At 46.8% G+C, this 19,417-nt stretch overlaps 2 protein-coding genes across 8 annotated transcripts; one reads left to right on the forward strand and one right to left on the reverse strand.

The window, feature by feature from the left end:
- Positions 1-683: 683 nt before the first annotated feature.
- LOC131205317 (neuronal synaptobrevin) lies at positions 684-12,408 on the reverse strand. 7 transcript variants are annotated; one of them, XM_058197377.1, is made up of 8 exons: positions 12,239-12,408; positions 10,203-10,796; positions 5,640-5,665; positions 3,965-4,103; positions 3,744-3,902; positions 3,614-3,665; positions 1,902-2,728; positions 684-778 (listed from the first exon to the last, which is right to left on the reverse strand). In XM_058197377.1, the coding sequence occupies exons 3-7, from the start codon at positions 5,663-5,665 to the stop codon at positions 2,718-2,720; spliced, it is 387 nt and encodes a 128-aa protein (XP_058053360.1). In that variant the 5' UTR covers positions 10,203-10,796; positions 12,239-12,408; the 3' UTR covers positions 684-778; positions 1,902-2,717. The 7 variants fall into 7 exon arrangements, with proteins under 7 accessions (XP_058053360.1, XP_058053357.1, XP_058053359.1 ...); XM_058197374.1 differs by lacking the exons at positions 684-778; positions 1,902-2,728 and adding exons at positions 3,310-3,426; positions 11,023-11,065 and having other exon boundaries at positions 12,257-12,408; XM_058197376.1 differs by lacking the exons at positions 684-778; positions 1,902-2,728 and adding an exon at positions 3,310-3,426 and having other exon boundaries at positions 10,203-10,619; positions 12,257-12,408.
- LOC131205319 (nuclear protein 1) lies at positions 7,331-8,191 on the forward strand. Its single transcript, XM_058197379.1, has one exon. It carries the CDS (start codon positions 7,547-7,549, stop codon positions 7,733-7,735), a length of 189 nt encoding a protein of 62 aa, XP_058053362.1. The 5' UTR covers positions 7,331-7,546; the 3' UTR covers positions 7,736-8,191.
- Positions 12,409-19,417: the final 7,009 nt, after the last annotated feature.

The raw sequence follows: 19,417 nt of genomic DNA on the forward strand, positions 1-19,417 counted from the left end.
GTCCCGGTTCGATTGGGAGCAGCCGCCAGAGGGCGCCATCGATTAGTGCCATTAAAGGAGGCTTAGTAGATTGGCTAAGGTTCCTGCGTTTCATCTCCCGACAGTCGCTCCATCGAACCGGGTCGAACGCCGGGTGTTTGCTGTACACAGTGTGGGTTCTCTCACATTACAAACCGACCAACAAATGGCTAAACGGCTACTGGTGCGCTAAGAATGTACAACCCACCGCAACACCCACATTACCAGCGGTCAAGCATAGAGCATTGTAGGCATAGTTACGGGAGACAGAGGCAGAGCGTCCGCGGAATCCGGGAACCCAGAAGAGCGACCGTAAGACCCACGAGACGTTAGAAGGGAGGGAAACGCTATACACAACGGCCAAAGATACTACACCAAACACCCAGACCCAGCAGAGACCCAGCAGGACAGAGAACAGTAGCAAGACAGAAAAATAGAGAGCGACAGAGAGAAAAAGAGAGAGAGACAATGTGGCGATACGTAGTAGAGTGATCCGTCCCAAAGGACGCGCGCCGTTCGTTCCGCCTTCGAAGAGTGTCGTCTGTTACCTACTTGGCTTGGCTGCTGAGTTTGCCTCTGATTGTTTCTGGTTTGTTTCGTATTTGATCATGTTTTTGTTTTTGTTTTCGTTTTGTTAAATTCCAAACTAATCGCACTGGCAGGTAGTGGGTTTCATGTTTCGTGGACTGTGACTATATGCTGTGTCTTTTGCATAAAAATTGATAAAAGTAGTTGAACGTTCAAGAAATGAAGAAACAAACTGTAAGAGAGAGAGAGAGAGTAGAAACCAGAGAGAAGAATCAACGCTACATTGTAAACACAAGAAAACTGATACAAAAAGGAGTTTAAAGTAAATGTAAACGAAGAGCGAAAGAGAAAGAGTGTCAAAGTTAAAAGATATAGACAAAGAAGAGCGAAACGATAGCCGTTTCAGAAAATAGTGAGATGAACAGGAAATAGCATAAAACATCTGTTATCGGTGGTTCTGTAGCATTAGTCTGGGTGGGTGTATGCTGAATGTTTGCCGAATGTGATGTTGCCGAACAAACACACTGTTCGAATGCTGGTTGTTTGTTCGTTTTTCATCTGTTTTTCCGAGCACAAGAACTGATCTGCTAGAACCGTACCGTCATGCAAAGGAGGAGCCGAAGGAGTTTCGGTTTGGAGGTTGGTTTTGGTTACGCCAAACATGTAGCTCCTGGTGGAGGAGATTCTAGTCGGTCATGCTAACAGACTAACAGATTCGTAAGCTACAATCATCTACATTACGCTGTGCTGGGACCGCGACATTCGATCTATCGCAAGAGTTATGATAGAAGTTAGCAACCGATAGGTACGAAGCAATACGCAGCTTAAATGAAAAGATGCAAATGAGGAACAGAGAACCAATTATAAAGCATAGTAAAAGTAGAAAGTTGCTAGACTAACTAAACATAGCAACACTAGTCCTATTCGTCCCAAAAAGGCCACCAGAACCGGGAACAACCAGCATCGGGAATCCGCCACAAATCGCCTGGGAAGCAACAGTTGGTGCGCTGACTAAACTCATTCTATGGTGGTGCATGGCGGCTAGAGACATTGATTGCGTTAAAAGGATGGAACAGGAAGATGATGCTGGTCGTGGTCCGGCGGTGTCCTACGGTCCTACTACAACGTAGTGCTCTAGCTTCTACATGCTCTCTGCTACTGCTACCAAGAACGGGAAGGTGTAGCTAGGCACAGTACACAGCCACAGTGCGGTTAGAGAGACAGAGCAGCGCCAACACACACATTGTTACTCCTACAGATGGCAAGACTTCACGCGCGATGGCGCAATGTCTGGGGCGGGAGGTATTTAACTAAATCAAGTCAAACTCAGGCTAACAGGTTCAGTTTGCTCTCACCGTTCGGCGGCGTGTCGTATCGTGACGGCCTCAAGTTCAAAGGGTTTCGGTCGCCGTTCACCCTCTTCCGAAAGCCACTTCCAAAAGAATCTCGTTACGGGCGCGAAGCTAGACACGTGGTTGGTCGCGCACTCCGAAGAACGTTGTGGTCGTTGAGCGTGTGAATTGGTTTTCTTTGATTTTTGAGTTTGTTTTTGCCTAAACATGGCCACCATCTCGCTCCGGTTTCCTTGCTCCGGTTCGGTTTCGATGGTGGATCTTCAATTTTGATGCGCGCCATGCGATGTGACTAATGTGTTTGCTTCTGGCTCTGCTCATACGTATCAAGTCGCACAACGCACTCGGATTGCAACACTTTAGCGTTAGGGGTTAGCTGTGTTGTCTTATGGTTCACCCGCTTATCGTCGGATATGAGTTACGGATTACGGGTACTGAAACGAGGATCACCCTCTGCTACGAACTCCACGAGAACCATCTTGAACGTGGCGAGGGAAAAACGGTAACGAATAATAATCTTCCCACGGCCACGGCCTCGTAAAAGCTGGTTCCCGACAATGGTAAGGAGCTGAAGAAACGGAATTCGAAGGACCTTTCCAAACCCCGTGGGTGATGCGAGCGAGCGCAGGATGTGATGGCTTTATGGGGCGATCATAACGATGACGATGGGCGACGGCGGCTCTCTCTCTCTCGCTGGTGTCGTTTCACTTCTCTGCTTTAGTTTTAGATTGTATCTGGTTGGGATTATGCTTGTTATGGGATAATGCGCGCTATGCGGGGATCCTGCTCTCGGCTCTTTCTGGAATGCTGGTCGCGGGCTTAATTTCTTGCTGCAAGATTTTGGGAAGCGGTTTAAGGGGAAAAACACGAGAATGGAAAAGAGAAAAAAGGAGAAAAAACAAAAAGAGAAAGCTTATCAAATGCACACAGACGCGCGGCACGATAACAGATAGGGCACAGTCCAGAGGCCCAGCCATCGGAAGGCGTCACCGATATTTTATATTGACGTCTGGTGTTTTGTATGAAACTGTGTAGGGACGGTCCAAATAAATACTGAATACCACACGGGAATACGACATCGACTGCGAACCACAGATCATTCCATTCACTCGAAAAGCAGCGCCACGAAAGGCTAGTCCGTAGCGCTCTCTGACGGACGAAACCCCAAAACTACTACCCAACTCGGTAGAGCTCGATGGCTCGCTGGAGTCCGAAAGTTAGGCAAACATGGACTACAGAGAAGCAACAGCTCACGGCAAAAGGACCTGTGGTTTATAACTCTACCTTTATCCGGTCCCAAAAGGCGGGTGTTGTGGTGGCCTCTTTCTTTTAACCTAAACTAAGAATGTCTTCCCGAGAATACTCAAAAGTGCCAATCTATGGTTCCATTCGTTTCTCCGGAGTACTATCGTGTCGAGTGAGTGTGTAGCGTTTTAATCTTATGACCATTCGTGGCTCTTTATGATCGAGGCAACCGTGTGCCCACCAGGGCGCCGATCGGGACCCGATCGGTTCTACATGTAGTTCGCTAGGGAATTGAGATGAATGAAACTGTTAATGGCTGGTGGTCCACCCGGATAGCCGACCCCGCAGGAGACCCATTGCGTTGCCTGATTATAAACATATCACATTCGTAATCGCTAGAAGGCGCTACAACCCACATCGTGGTCGTCGCGCGCCCGTAGTCCCGATTCGTCCTGCAGTTCTTCACTTACCTACGATAATTGCGAGTATAACGAGGCCAATGACGCCCATTATTATCATCATCTACAATTGGACAATTGGTGGTAAGTTGGCATTCGGTCAGGAGTCGGCCCCAAAAGGGACCCCCCCACGCATACTTACTTTTAGGTTCTGTAGCCAGAATTTCCTCTTCAACTTGCCGGCCTGCTGTTCGAACTGTGACGCCCCTTGCTGCAGCGCATCGGCTCGGTCGTCCAGCTCCGACAGCTTCTGATCTCTTTCCAGCACCTTCTCGACGTTCGTCTTCATGATATCCACAACCTGCGGAGATGGCGAGTTAAGGATGTGGTCCTTTTTCGGGTGTCGGTGTCGTTGCCACTAACCTCATCGACCTGTGCCTGCGTCTGCTGGAGCCGCTTCTGTGCCGCAATCTGCTGCGGAGTTCTGGGTCCACCGACGATCCCATCTGCTCCCGCTTCGCCTCCCGCTGCCGCTCCCGGCGCAAGACCATCTGGGGCCGACCTGCGGAGTTTGGTGATGATGGTGGGAGACAGAGAAACAGTGTCGAAAAAGAGTGGGCAAGAAAATTAATGTCTCAAAAATGTAGCCTTCCGTTCTGACCATTCGCAAATGGTCAGTGCATTTGCGTCGCTCCGTAAGCGGCAACAAGGTAAAAAAAAAACAATAGAAACCTATCGAATACTTCCTGATGAAGGTCCGAAAAGGTTGTCCGACCTGCGTCATCGGGGTGAGGCCACAAGGCCCATATCGAGTGGTTGGAGAGGTTTAGTTCGAAAGTGTGGCTCCCAATTAGGCCAAGAACTGATTAGTGTATATCGAAGAACGCAATATAACAACTTTAACAGAAAAATAACGGGAAACAAAACCGACGAAGCTGTTGCGCGAAGGGCTGTTCAATGACGAGTGATGCCCAATGGTGCGTTTTTGATTTCAAATTTGACTAACAAGGAAGAAATTGCTTCAGCGCCGTTTCGAAGTCCTGTTTTTTAGGTCAAACCACAGCAGAAGTCGTACGATGTGTTGCCTTCCTTACTCATTGAACAGCCCTCGAAGTAGTGGAGCGTGTAGCGGCTCTGTACATTACCTGCCGATGTTGTGTGGTGGTCTGTGTAGGGTGTCTGTATGTTTTGTATGTTAATCCGGCGAAAATGAGTCACTGAGTTGAATTCCACGAATTAGCTGATAATAAAGATAGCGCCCCAGGCTGACGGCTAAAGCTGTCCAATTCCAACTCGAACCTTAAAGGCTGGACTTGCTGACCGCCTGGATGAGAAGCAAGGACCCAGCATCGTTTTCCCTGGAGGCATTTAATAATGGTTCGCTGGCCACGGTGGAATGGAAATGTCCTCGGTGTTTCCGGATTGCACCAGTACGGCCGTCCCGGTTAACAACAAGCATTGTGTGCCGTGTGGCCGTCGCAAAATGCAAAGAAATCAATAGATCAGAGTGAACGGGGCTGATGCGCGCATGCGTCGGGCTTCCGACCGTCCGTCCGTTCAACGGTGACCAGTGATCGAAAATGGACCAAAAGAAGGACCTCTTTCCCCACGCGCCTACCGGAAGTAGTGACACGTGGCGACCACCACCGCGCTCGTTGTCACTCGAAATCGAAAAGGATTTATACGCCGCCGCCGAGGTATCGTTTTGTAAACATGTTAATGAAGCTACCCTGCAAATCTTCTGCTTGTTGTGAGGAGCCAAGGAAAGCCATCTAATGGTCGAAGCTGAAACACATGCACTTTGGCCAAATGGCTCAACAACACAATGCGAGCTATTCTATGCGAGAACGTAAATTCGTTAACGTAACCCAACGACAGCGAAAATGTTATTAAGGAAAGTAAAAGGAAACGAAAAAGGGAAAGAAACATTGTAACGTATCGATAAACAATAGGTATTATTCTACTGCTTCGGGCGAGCGTTTGTAAACTTCAAAGAAGCGAAATGAAAAGCGAGAAACTTAAACGGCCTACAACAAGGACGAATATTGTTTTCCGGGCCCCGTGTATCGACGCCATTATTTGCCCTCATTTAACTTACTCTGTGGCCTGCTGTTCTCCGCTCATCTGTACAGTGTTGTTGTGTAAGCGGTGTGGTGCATGTTTTATTGTTTTTTGTTGTTGTGGTTATCGGTGTTTCAGGTATTTGTAAGAACAAAGAACAGCACATTATTGAGCATGGTAGTGACTGTGAGTCGTCGCATATCGTGAAGAGTGATGAACGGGTTAGACATTGGTGAGTCAGCTTCTTCACTTGGCTTAATCGTATTGAAACAGCTGTTTTGCATCCTCAGAAAGCCATCCCGTGTCCCGTGTCGCGTCTTCACGGCGCTAGGCGTATTATCGCTAGAGCGTCATTCCGCCTGAAAATCGATATTTACACTGCATCCGTAGCAGCACCGAGCGGTCTATTTCGGTCCCCGCCGAGCTTATCGATAATTGAGTGGCAAGCGGATTGCTCCGTGGCCAGTCTTCCAATGGGCCACGGGAATCTCAAGATTAAGATTCTCGGTGGAATCTGGTTCGGTAAATTTAGTAAAATCGGTACACCTAGTGACCTCTGGTGGTGACGAGCGAAAACACTGACTGAGCACACCTTTGGTGTGTGCTCACCTTGGCAAACGTTGCCCCCCCTGCTCGCCAGCCAATGCGTGCGAAAGAGCGCGCACGCTGCGCGCAGTTTGCTTTGTTATAGAGCAAACGGTGTACTATGGGAAAAAGGCGGTCAAAAGTTAACTTCAAAAACTGAAGGTTTACTCATATTAGCCTAAAATAGATAAGTTATCTATGGCAAATTCAAATTCAAATTTTTAGCCTTTTATATTGTGTAGATTCCAAGAATCATCATCTGTCAAAGTTGAAAGTGATAAAAATGGCTCCTTAAAACCAACTTTTATCAGCTACTTTAACGCGATCGTTAGCACAGTTCTGCAACTTTAATATACATATATTATAAATCATTCGATAGGTAATGAATCCTTCTTTATATGAAATAATCAAACGTTTACGTTTTGCATTGCTAGTACATTTTTATCAGGAATTAGTAGAAAAAAGTAGGAAAAAATACAGTTTTTCAACTTTGGTAATGCAGCAAATTTTTCCCGTGACCTCCCGCAATCAAACTAGGCATTACAATGAAAGTTTAGGCAATTTTAAACTATTTCCAGTATGTGTTGCCAGTTCATCCGCTAGGCTTGTTTTAAGAAAACACCTCCTGTGCATATGGAGGCGCCCGGTATTTTTGTAGTCTACGAAATGGACATACAAAACATGTTGGGCTTATGCCTTTTATTTAGATAAACTAAGTGTTATCAGTGATCACGGATCAATCAAGTATGCGTAGGCAGCGCAAAAACCATAAACTTAGTTTTCCTGATTCGATTCGATTCATTCGATTTGCAGCAGAAATTCAGTATTTGCTTCTTCGATAGTGCTTTAAATTTTGTTGGTGTAATGCAGATTGCATACTTAAGGCGTTTAAAACCATTCAAATAACGAATAACACATGTATTACACAAAAAAGTTTAACTTAATCGAAACGCATGCAAATAAAACAAAAACCTTGAAAAGAAGTCCATAGATTCTTCCGAAAAATAAATATGTCCGCCTTTCGCATACAAATTTCCCACTGTGATGCTGGCGAATCACACCAATACGCTCTCGCACGGGCAGCCGCTCCGCACCAATACCGACTGAGCGTGCGGCCATGACAAAAGTTCCCCATGTTTGGCATTGGTTGGAGCAGTAAAAAGTGAGTCGCAGCAGACAAAACAGAATAGTGGTTCAAAATCAACAGCAGCGCGAGCATAAAACGCGTGAGCCCATCGATTCGTTCCTCCGTGCCTTTGTGTTTTCCTTCAAATTCCAACTGCGACACAGCAGCAGCGATAAGCCCCACCACAGTGCGACCGGAGTGCGAAAGAAGCACGTTCTAGAAACGACCGGAAAATGTCGGACGATTACGACAAGTACGATCTCGAGATGGAGAAACACATCCACTCGGGGCACAGCGGCAAGCAGCGCAGCAAGAAGGAAGCGAGCGACCACACGAACCACCACGACCCGAGCGGTCATTCGCGCAAGATAGTGGACAAGCTGAAAAACACGGAAGCGAAGAAGAAGCAGCCAGCCAAGTAGGAAGGAGCGCGCCAGCAGAATCCAATCCCTTTCGCCATCGCGCGCGGCGCCCCTTCGAATGGCCACGGGGACGGACGGGGGCACGGTACGTCACGCGCTCAGGTGGTGTGTGTCCGGGGATTGGATTGTCCGTGGGTGGGGGGAGGCGAAGGAGCAGGCAGGGGTCAGTTAGAACAGCTGGCTGAAGACCCGCTGCCTAGAGCTCTAGAGGTGAACCACTGTCTGTGGGAATTTATAATGCGATGGGCGATATCGATTGCCCCGCGCCCGCTTCTCCGCTGGACATCTCTCCTTCGTCGGGCCTTAGGCAGCCCCCCTCCCCCCGTCGTCCGTCCGTCGTGCGAAGCGATGCGTATCATTTGCTGAGTGTATGATTATGCTTTGTGTGATTAACTATAAGTTGCAACGGTTTTACAAAAGTAATAATGATAATAATAAAGGTCTCTTATCATCCGAGCTCCGTGTCGCCCCCCTCAGCACACACCGGTTTCTTGAGATCTCTCTTCGGCACCGTCTTCTTCCTCTTCGCCTCTGCTCTTTATGCTCGTTTTGCCGTTGTTTACCAACTTTACTGCGCCGCAACAACAACGAGGGGCGCCTATCAAACGGTGGCGCGAGAGTCACCTTGTTTTCTAGTCCGTTAGCTTCCCCACGCAGCTTGTTCCTTTTCTTCGGCGCCCGGCAAACGTTTCGAAATGCGCGAATGGTGTGTGCGCGCACGGTAACGAAAATAAAAACCGAAACCGTCGGTCGTATCGCGGTGCGAGAATTGCATCGTCCCCGTCAGCATATTTTAACGTTCGCCGTCGAAACAAGGCACTAAATCTTAACAGCAAAGGTTCGGCGATTCGCCGCTGATAACGGGTATCGTCGTGTCGCGCCAGCATTACGGTGGCCTATTTCGTTACACAATACTATGTTTCTTTTGCTGCCCTTTATCAGCTGCATTTTATTGACACCGCGAGAGTAGGGCATTCCCGGCTCTTTTCCGATTGCTTCCGATAATGATTTCAACAACATCACGTCCGCGGGAACACGACTGGGCAAAAAGCTCCGCGAAAGCTTTCGGCTGCCCGCTGATCGATCGCACAAGGTGCATAGGAGGCGGTGGGCCGCAGATCACCCGAGACGGTTGCATTTTTGCTAACGATTCAATTTTTACATCTTTTAGGCACGAGGACGGGCGGTGTGAGTTTTCACTTCCCACGGGTACAACCGACGGTGACATGTGTTCGGTGTAGTTTTGCAACGAAATCTGATCCCTTCGCAGCCTTACTCGGCGCCACAAAACGACGATGGATCAGCATTTTCAGGTCGAACGTGTAAATGAAGCTCGTAGGCATACGCATCGATATCAGGCGGCTTGGGGGGGGTGAGCTATTTTGGTGGCGTTCCAGAGCAATCGCCACCCGCCTGGGAATTTTAAACGAACGACTAAAAAAGGGAAGGGCCCGGGCCACAATAAACATAAATGCGATACGTCGAAAATAGAACATTCGATGACGTTGTGGGGGGAATGCGCCACGATAAAATCGGCATTCAGTAAAGCTAAATGACGAAATTACTGTTCTTGCCTTCTTGCTCCTCATACCCGACGGTGCAGAAATGGTGCATCGCCGTTGCACCACAAAGTAGAGGCTGTATGTGTTGGTGCAGGAAAACTCCGTTACAAGGCGCTGGCTGCTTGTGTGTGTGCGTGTGCGCAGGAGATAGTAACTCTCTCTCTTAGTGCATCGTTGCAATTTGCACCGTTCGCTGATGGGTTCCCTTTCGCAGGACCCACCGGGGCACAGTTTTCAGTTCGTTCATTAAACGAACAGCGGGGAAACAAGGAAACTCCATTTGCATCCGTCCGCTAGTCTAGGGAGTCTTTTATCGATTCACAATCATCCGTCCGCCCGTGTGACTAATGTTTAGTCACACACGCGTGAAACAGAGCGCGTGCCCGCGAGCGAGATAGAGATAGGCAGTGGAAAAATTTTCCCTTCTGCCCCAACGGGTGTGCATTGCAGAAGAGCTTTCAAGGCGAACAGCTTGCGTACAACTTGCACAGGATACAGTGTTGCGTTCACGCACACCAGCGTGCTGAGTGGCGTCGAAGGAGCTCATTTTCTCACTTCCCTCGCCCCCCCGTCTCCCCCCTGGGTGGTGCTGATGGAAAATCCGATACATTAAGGCCATTCAAAGATAAGCGTTATCATGCGGGTTGTCGTCTTGCCACGGGGAGAGATACTTATTTTTAGAACAAAGTAACCACACCAGCGTCTAGTCGTCGTGCGGCCAGATTCGCCAGGAAAAGGATATGCTCGGACAATTGCAGTGCGCTTCGTTGTCCGTTCGAAGAAACCCAGTGGAGTGGACCCTTTCGGAATGGTACGTTTGATCACAGATGACAAAAGGATGGCGATCGATTCGTGTTGCTATGAACCCTTAAGGCTTTAGGCCGTCAGCAGTCAGCTATACTTACATTTTCGTTTACTTGCTAGTTCTTCAAGACGCGACGACGACGATGACGACAACGGAACGTGGCTCTCGTTCAGCTGTTGGCTGGTGTTACTGGGCTTGCTGAAGCAGTTTTCCCTTCCAAGCTTTCACTGGCGGGGAGTTTTGGTGTTGGGAACACACACTAGCACACACACATCCGCACACTGAGCTCCACTCGGGGTTGCGACAAATTCTTCGCTCGGCGTGTCGGCGTTTGCGTTGGCGTTTGCGTTGGTTGATGGGATTCCTCCACTTCTTTCCCACGAGAAATCGACTGCAAACGTCCCGTTGATCCTGTGCAACTTTGGGCTTCGGGCTACACTTGCCTCTCTTCGAAACCACTCTTATCAAAAGGCTCAACCTTTCAAAACTCGATTCACTGGCACGTATCCACTTTGGCCTGGAAAATAACCTGTTCACTCGGTAACCGAACGCTTATCGGGTCCTTCCGGACAACGCAACACCGATGGGTGGGTAGAAATTAAACACTGTACTCCACCGACGGTTGGCATATGGTGCTCAGTGCGGCTATCGGTTGATCACGCTGCCCACGATCACTCTGCCACTGTACGAGGAGCTACAAATGCATTGGGCAGAGGTCAAAAATGAGAACCAATTGGTTCAGCCGTTGTTTGCGCTACCAAACAGCAGGACGAGAATGCGTCAGTGTGGACAGGCGTAAGGGAACGGGAAAAAGAAAAAGTCGAAAACAACGGAACACTGACTGAGAGAGAGAGAGAGAAAGAAAAAGAAGGCAAGAGACTCGGCGGCTCGGAGAAGTACTCAGCCTGTTCAGGACTTACAAAATAGAAAATTATCCGAGTTTGAGAATAAAAGAAAAGTATGCTGAGAGAGAGAGAAAGAGAGAGAAAGAGAACTCTCAGATGTGAGTGAAAGAAGGAGACAAACAGTGATAGGTGGCACACGAGAGCGCGGTTAAGCTCAGCGCCCCAGCGACTAAACTGGCGACTAAAGGTCACACCTTCGGTCGGGTTCAAAGATAATTTTCCTTTCGGTTTTCCTCTGTTTTCACATTGTTCACATCAACTATGTAACATTTGCAAATCGAAGGATCTACGGGAAGGATCCTACGGCTCCCAAGGAAACAGAGTGAGAAACCGTGGGCCGGGATGAGCGAGAGCTCCCTTTCGCGATTCTCACCAGAATGAGATTGGCGAAAGAAGTGTTACGCAAAACTGACTCACAGTGGAGCGATGCACTGTAGCCTTTTCGGTTTTTCTTTCGCTTTCTGCTGTGTTTTCAACCGCAACGAATGGCCACGTAACGAAATGTCCTTCGAAAGCCGTTACATCCGTTGATGACTGCCGCACACGCACCAGGCCGTGCTCTTATCGGATGATATCAAAATCGCAGGTGGGCGCAGACAATGCAGATAAATGTGCCGCGACTTGTATCCTTGTGTGCCAGCGCATTTGTGTGTGCGTGTGGGTGCAAGAAGGAGCTTCTACCGCGCGACAAGGACACCGATACACACGGGGCCTGTGAAAGAGAAAGCGAGAGAAAACTTTTCCGAATCCTCCGGCGCTAGAAGAGTGCCATAGGCTAAACTGTGTGTCTCTTTCGCACTGCGTTCGTAAAGAGAGTTGGCCGAACGGTTGTTTCTTTCTTTTTCACACACGCATACACACGTACACACTTTCGCTCTGGGAAAGGAGCGTAGCAGAAAAGAAAACTGGGGCTGTCCACAAGCCACGTGAACAAATGTGATGAAAAGCTACCCTGAACTGCCTGACGGCTCTTCCACCGTACGTGGGTGTGGAAATGGTTAAGAGTTTTCCAGCTCCCAAAACTTCCTTGTGGTTCTTTTTCGTCGCAGGTCACACTCTAAATTTTCTATCCGCGAGTAAAGGCCGTGCCGCCACCGCCGAGCTTCACACCACCTTGTTTTTCGCATCACACTTTTCCACGGCTACTAGATTTTCGCCATCGCCTGCTGTTAGGCTTGACACGAAAACGGAGCAAAAACCCCTGCGGGACCCTTTGCGGAGTCCTACTCACACTTATGCGGACACATACACGAGCGCGTACACCGTAGCTGGCCACCCCTTTCGTGGGTTGCGTGGGGAAGTGTGTACGTGGGGAGAGATGTGGCGAAGAAAAAAAGCACAGAGCGCACTGTGAGGACCACCACGCAGCTTGTGCACCGTGACACAACCAGTCGGCTTGCCGTTCGATTGCCGTTTGGCCGAGTGGCCCACTGCTCCAGAGTAGGCTCTTCCCGTGGCGTGCTTCCAGCGCATGCGCCTGGCCAACTGCCGGAACGTGAACACCTTCCAGAGGCAGAGGCTTTCGACTTTTCGCACGTGAACTAACGTCCACAAACTCCGACGACGGTCTCCCACTTCCAGGGCGCTTTTGGGTCAGATCTCGACCATTCGGTCGCTCCGGCTGCTTTACTCTATCAATGAGGCAGCCGAACCTCATGAATGGGGTTCGATTCATGGAAAAAGCTGACAACGGCACCGTATCATCGCGGGCCTCTAAAGCGAATGCCGTAAGGAGCTCTCTACAGCCAGCGGCATTCGAAGTATTTCGTAATGGTGGATTTATTTTTGGTACTTTGAACCGCTTGAAACATTGCCCATTCTGCTCCGTCGGTCTGGACGCTCCTTTTGGCATTATTTTCCCCCTGTTTAGCGTGACTAGGAAGCTCGAGGAACTTATCAATTTACAGGGTTTCGTAGGGATTTTCAGTCAAAAGCTTTCTATCGCGCCGCTACCTTGCGATTGTGGAGCTTTCGGGCGATAGGTTTGGTGTCTGTGTGCCATGGAAGCAGACAATAGAATGGGAAGTGTTTTGCATTACATTCAAACCCACAACGAACTAAGTGACATCAATAAAAAGTAGTAGTATAAAGTGCCATCAGATTTTATGAACGAAATGGAAAGAAAACCCAATGGAGACGCCTGGCAGGTATTGGAGAATGGAGACGCCTGGTCGAAATGAAGTTAGAGAAGGTAATCGTGAACGATCACGATATTTCCGGTCATGGGATCCTGTAGCGCGAATCACTACACTGACGAACCAAGCTGGCAACAGAATGCCCAAATGCATCCCACTTTAGCGCCCATGACCGTGACGATCGTTTGTTTCATGTATAGACTTTATTTTGACTTTCTTTCCAGTTTTCTCTTACATTTAAATACATTTGACATAATTTTCGCTGTTTTTTTTTGTTCGCTCGATTTTTCGCCCACTTGCACACATCCCCCGCCCGCCCGTGTCCCTGTCGCGTCCCTCTCAGGCTACCGTACACATGTTCTGTATGCTCTCGATCGGAAGTTCTGAAGTCGTCGTACGAAGAGATTTGGCTTTGCGTAACGCGCTTGTCAATCGCTTTTCACAGTGTTTAGCATTGTTTTTTGCTTCTTTTTTTTTGTTAAGACTTAAGGTGAGTTACTCATGGGTAGAGTATTCGGTGTCTGTTTGAGAGCACCCAGTGTTTAGTTTACATTTCTTGCCCATCACCCATGCTTGCCACACTCGTCTCTGATCATTTCGTTACGCACGTACTTGAGAGTGTACCCCCCCCTCTCTCTCTCTCTATATATATATATATATATATATGTATATTGATCAGGTTTTCCTATTCAATATATTTCTTATTGAGTTTTGTTTTTCTTTTAGTTGCCTTTTACTGATTACTCCTTACCCTACATTTAAGTATGTATATGTTTTCATTTATTGTATTTTTCTTCCATTCGTTTTCAGCCTCGCTCTTTTTGCTTCATTGTGTTTTGCTTCTCATTATTTTATTTTGTTTAGTTTTCTTAAAATTACAGCCTTTTTATGTGTGTCTGTGAGTGAGTGTGTATGTGTACTTTTTTCTGTCTTCTCGCCGGCATGTCCTTAGCTCTTCGAACCGTTTCCTTTTTAGTGGACCACAATGACCAAAGTTGACCACCGGGGAAAGGTAGGAATGGTGGATTAAAAAGCAGATGCAGGTGTCCATCGCACCTGGCAGCAGGAAGGGCCGATTTGATGTCATTTATTGCTTGCAGTTACCATTGGCTGTGTGTCTTGTTTTGTGCTGCCACGGCGATTGAAATTATGGCAGGTACAACGCAAACATAGAATGGATTTGGGCCGTTGAGAACTGATGGAAACAATAGGGAGTTAAAAGGGAAATGTCTCCTGTACCCATCTCCATTATTTTGCTTTGTGGCTTCATTCAAGCAGTCAGAAGCCCAACATTAAAAGTTTGCCACTGTTTTGATTTCTTTTTTTTTCACTGGTAATTAGTAAGGTTTTCCTTTCTTCGCACTGCTCACATTTTACGGTTTGTTGTGTATTCTGTTTGTGTATTTGTCGCTTATACTCTTTAGTTGTCTGTCTCTCTCTCTCTTTACGGGTATTGCTATATGTTTGGTTTCCTTTAAAAAGTTTAGATTAAAATAGCCCGACAGTGCAGATTGAGAAGAGATTTTGCTATTTTGCTATGTACGTGTGTTGTAAGTGTTGAGATAAGGTGAGGCAGCAGCTGCCATGTATACTATTGTTTATTTCTCTTTCGGGGAACGGTTCCGAAACACCGGCCACCATTTCAAAGCCGAAAGCCAGCTTTGAAAACGATCCCACACGGGCATGCAAAGAAAGGGACAACTTGTTTCCAAAATCATAATCATTAGATCACCTGGATGGGTTTTTTTAATGGTTATTGTTTTCAATTATCAAAATAAGCGAAACTAGAGTTTGGTCTACTCAGAATCGTCAGCTTATGGATTTTATTACGCAGCGGTGACAGTGTAATCAAATAATCGCTAAGAATAGCCACCTAAACGTATCCGCCATGCTTTCAGCTAGAATAGAAGTGTTACTAATTTATTGATTCGAATAGTAGTATGCCTCAGATAGTGAGAGTAGTGGTAAGAAAAGAGGTTTCCATTTGCGCTAATCCAACTTCTGTTTGTTTAAGTGTTTTTGCGTTTAGCTTAGTTTTATTTAAATGCAGGCGCCGTTAGAGTTAGAGAACGAGGCGAATAGCTGGTGGGCCAGCGAATAATAATTGCATCGGATGAATTGCTCGTGTTAAAATCGGACTGCAACTCGACACACATGCCGGTTGCCGGTTGTGCCATAATTGCGTCTCGCAGTACTCGGTTTCTTTCGCTAATAATTGATGATATCACGCGCGCGTCACTTCGGGAAACGGTGCCAGGCGCGAGTTCTCGGTCGGTTGATCGGTCCGCCATCTCAATGCGTAGCCCTTCCCGAAAGACTGCCCGAAGCGGGTTGGTTTTTATGTAAAGAGAGGCGTGAAAGATGGTTTTACCACACCGTAAAAGGTACTTCAATATTTACGTCGTCTCAGCACAACAGTGGTAAAATTGACTGACTCATTTCCGAAACGAGGCTTCGGACCGCAAACTTTCGTCCCCGGCGGAGGAGCAAGAATTTACTAAGAATTTACTGCAAAAAAGGAACAACTCCAGCATGGTTGCCTCTCTCGCTCTCTCTCTTTCTCTCTCTCTCTCTCTCTCTCTCTCTCTCTCTCTCTCTCTCTCTCTCTCTCTCTCTCTCTCTCTCTCTGTTGCTCTCACGGGGAACACAATATCACGTTGTATGCGTTGTCTTTGTTGAATTTTCCGTGTCCCTCTCCGCACTTGGAGGGTCCTGTGCTGGTGGACGATGCGTGTCTAAGGTTCTAACCTATCCTTGCACCGGAGGATAATAGGTGTATCGTGCGCCTTTGGTGCCCAGTGGCTTTTCGCTTGGTAGATATCCGTGACCGAACTTCCCCGTCCGAAGACGGATGATTCAATGGCGCGCACCGGTCATGCTGCTTGAGAGAGTGTCAGCCGGGTTTAATCCAGCCTTTGCGTGTCTTTGTGTGCGTGCTGCTGCTTGTGTGTATCTATCGATATATTTATTAAGTATAAAGAGCATTTAGTTTATATCTGTTAAGAGTGTTGCGCGTGTTGCTGTTCTCTGTGTGTTTTCGCATATGTTTTATATTTAGAAAGGTAAAATTGTTTTGTCGATTTGACAAATAGCTAGTTTGAAGTATTTTGCTTCCTCCGATCTGTCCCCCTTCTTCGTTATCTCCGGGTGCTTCCGCCAGCCGCCTCACATTCACTACACATTCTTATATTCCATGGTTTAATAATATATAGTTTTTTTTGTTTGTGTATATATACCAGTTTTAGGTTTTTGTTTGTATTTCACCCATTTTTAGTGCTTCGTTTTTTTCCATACGTGTTATACTTATAGTGTACATTTCAATAGGTATGTATATATATATATATATTTTAAATCTATCACATTATTCTTTTTCTGTTTTACTTTATTAGTAATAGTCATAATAATAACTGCTTCGTTCGTCCGCTTTTTTTGCTTACCATTCACATTATTATATGCTCTACGAAGACACGGTAAAACGAAGAAAAGGCCAGGCCGCTTGCTGGCCCTAGACCGCCGCGCGTGGCCTCGAATAAGAAGACCTCGCCCCGCAAAACGAGTTCGAGTGCGATTTGCGGAGATGAGTAGTCCATGTCGACCTGCTATGGATTTTTGTCTCTATTTCTGGCGCTATGCATTCGGCGAAATTCTGCTCACAGATCCCCGGCCAGCGTGGCCACGCTGTCCAAAAGGCTTATTCTTGTCAAAGCAAACCAAAGACCCCGGCCCGTGTGTTGCACTAAACTACAATATTCAAGCAACGGGAGTTGTCTACGTAAAATTTGAAACTATTGCTCCGTAAGCGTGGAACAAATTGAGGCGAAATTCCTATTTCGCCCTGAACTGAACTGCTCGAATTCGCGGATGAAACTTCTGGGAACCGTGATTCCCATTTGGGAACGCATACGCATTACAAAAATTGCTTCCTAAACGAAATGGTACTCCAATTCAATAAAGAGGAAAGCTGGGAAAACCCAAAATGGGCCACAGGGGCTTGCGGCGATCTTTTCTTCTTTTGATTTTTGCATTTGAGTGTGTTTGTGGGTTTTTGGAGGTTATATGATGTGATGGGACTCAACTGTGGGGTGGAGCATTAGTGTACGGATTTATTTGTTTGATATATTTAGTTTTTTTTTATTTTTTGGTTTTAAAAGACCCCGTTCATTATTACCTATACAATCGTGAGTGAGTGAGTGAGTGTGTGTGAGTCGTGATCATGATGGAGACGGTTTAACCATCGTGCGCATATTTTGTGTCCCCTGGCGGCGTGTTCCATGTCTTCGCACGCCTCTCGAATCTGCCTCCTTTCTTAGTGCTAGGTATAGAGAGAAGTCTGTTTTTGTTATATTTCTACACATTTTTTTCTCGGTTTTCGTTTATTTGTTACTTCTTTCGCTTCCTCCGATCACTGGGTTTGCTACGGCTGCGGAGGCATTATCATTATATTATAATATTTTGACACAACCATATGTACTTAAGTGTTTAAATATTCCAAACAATCGTCCGAGTTTTCATTATTCTCTTCCGGTTTTGCTTTTCTTTCGACACTGTACACCACATTCAATCCTATTGCCCGGCGACGCTGCACGGATGTTGTCACGGACCGCCTCTTTTCCGGTCGCCCGATTTGGAACAGTTCAGTTTCTGAATCTCGCACCCAACACACCCACTCCACGGCAATTCGGAGGACATTAATCGAGGGGCAACTACAGACTAATAATTGATAATAATTGAGACAAGGAAGTTTGGATTGCTTTTCGATTGACTTAGAGTGTTCGCTCGATGGAAGGCTTTAGCGTTTTACCTTTAACAGAGTTTTAGTTATAAAACCATTACCAGTAGGGCAAAGTACGACCCCAACAAACGCCGCTGGAAACTAATGACAAGGGGCCCTACCGTACAAAATGGGGACCACAGTATAATATGCCCAAAACCGCCCAAATATAATAACACAAAACCGTACCCTCTTTTGCCGCGTGATGATGCTTTGCTGTGATATTCGGTTGTATGAAATGAAGCGGGAATAGAAATGAAACAAAACAAAACCCAAAAGGTAAGTATCCTTGTATAGTAGCATTCATTATTTCATTTGATCGTCCATTTTGCGTACAAGTTCAATAGAGTCTACGTGTGTTCTCGTCTTGATCGTAAGCTCGCGTGTACTGGGTTGTAACTAATGGATAGGAAAGGTAGTAAAAAATAAATAATATTATTCACTAGAAATCAACGGGCAAATTTTTCTCCACAGGCGCGCACAGTACAGAATTTTACTACTAAATTACACTTTGCGTTGAAGTTGTGAGTAAAATTTTACTACTTCCCTCCGCTTTGCACTCCGCTCTTCCCGCGTGTCCAGTCACCATTATCAACGCATCCGCCGTCAACATCTTCTAACAACTGCTATATACCCTAAGATAACTTTCGGTTGCTCGTGATGGGTTCACGATTTGGCAAGAGGTCACTTGAAAAATATATTTATATATTTATATATATATATGTATCCTTTACGCAAAATCCCGCAAAACCCGCGTTCTTTCTGGCCACCACCACGCACGTCATTGCATTCAGCCCGCTTTCCTTTGCCCTTCGTTGCTACAGGATAAGCGTAAAGATGATAAACAAAAAGGAAATCCGATCGAAATCAGCATCACCGAATTGAGACCATCCATCCCGTGGTTTGACCCCCGTCGTGGTCGTGCTACGAATTTTCCGTTTTAAAAACATACGCCCACCTGTCCTGTCCGCCGGATCCTGATAAACCTGTATAAGTGTTTTGCACGTTTGTATTCGTCTGTCTCTGTGTTGTGTTTAGTGTGTTCTTTTACCTTCTAAAGTATAATGCTACTCGCTGCTGTATATACTCGTATGAATGTATATTACTATTCCGCGTGTCCGTCAGTTTCCGAAACGGTTTTTGGCCAACGCACGCCACACCCGAAACGATAGCTCGTCCTTCGGTGGTCAGAACGAAACCAACGGAAAAGTCTTTCGCGCACATTGCCCGCCACAAGTCAGTAGAAATGGGGAAGGTTTTGGTTTTCTAATTTTTACACCGCTTTCCGCGTTCGCATAATTTTCGCTGTTTCGCGATCTTATTGTCCACATTGCTAAGATTATTTTACCGACACCGACCGTCTTCGAAAGGGGGGTACCGGAAATAAAAAAGCGTCATAAGAAGCAGGCAAAACGGGTTTAACTAAAGCGACTTCGGTTGGAACGAAAGCAGTGACGGAACAAAATACACCGAATAAGCGGTCAAACACAATCGCGGCAACTTG

Source organism: Anopheles bellator, chromosome 1 (genome assembly GCF_943735745.2).
Source record: "Anopheles bellator chromosome 1, idAnoBellAS_SP24_06.2, whole genome shotgun sequence".
NCBI classification, from domain to species: Eukaryota; Metazoa; Arthropoda; class Insecta; order Diptera; family Culicidae; genus Anopheles; species Anopheles bellator.

Bases quoted from the DNA above. Each gene is read 5' to 3' on its own strand.
- LOC131205317 (XM_058197376.1), bottom strand. From the start codon at position 5,665: ATGAGCGGAGAACAGCAGGCCACAGA. The intron at 3,903-3,964 runs GTTAGTGGCAAC...CCATCTCCGCAG, and splicing joins CGCAGGCACAGGTCGATGAG to GTTGTGGATATCATGAAGAC. The intron at 3,666-3,743 runs GTAAGTATGCGT...GTCCAATTGTAG, and splicing joins TCTGGCTACAGAACCTAAAA to ATGATGATAATAATGGGCGT.
- LOC131205319 (XM_058197379.1), top strand. From the start codon at position 7,547: ATGTCGGACGATTACGACAAGTACGATCTCGAGATGGAGAAACACATC.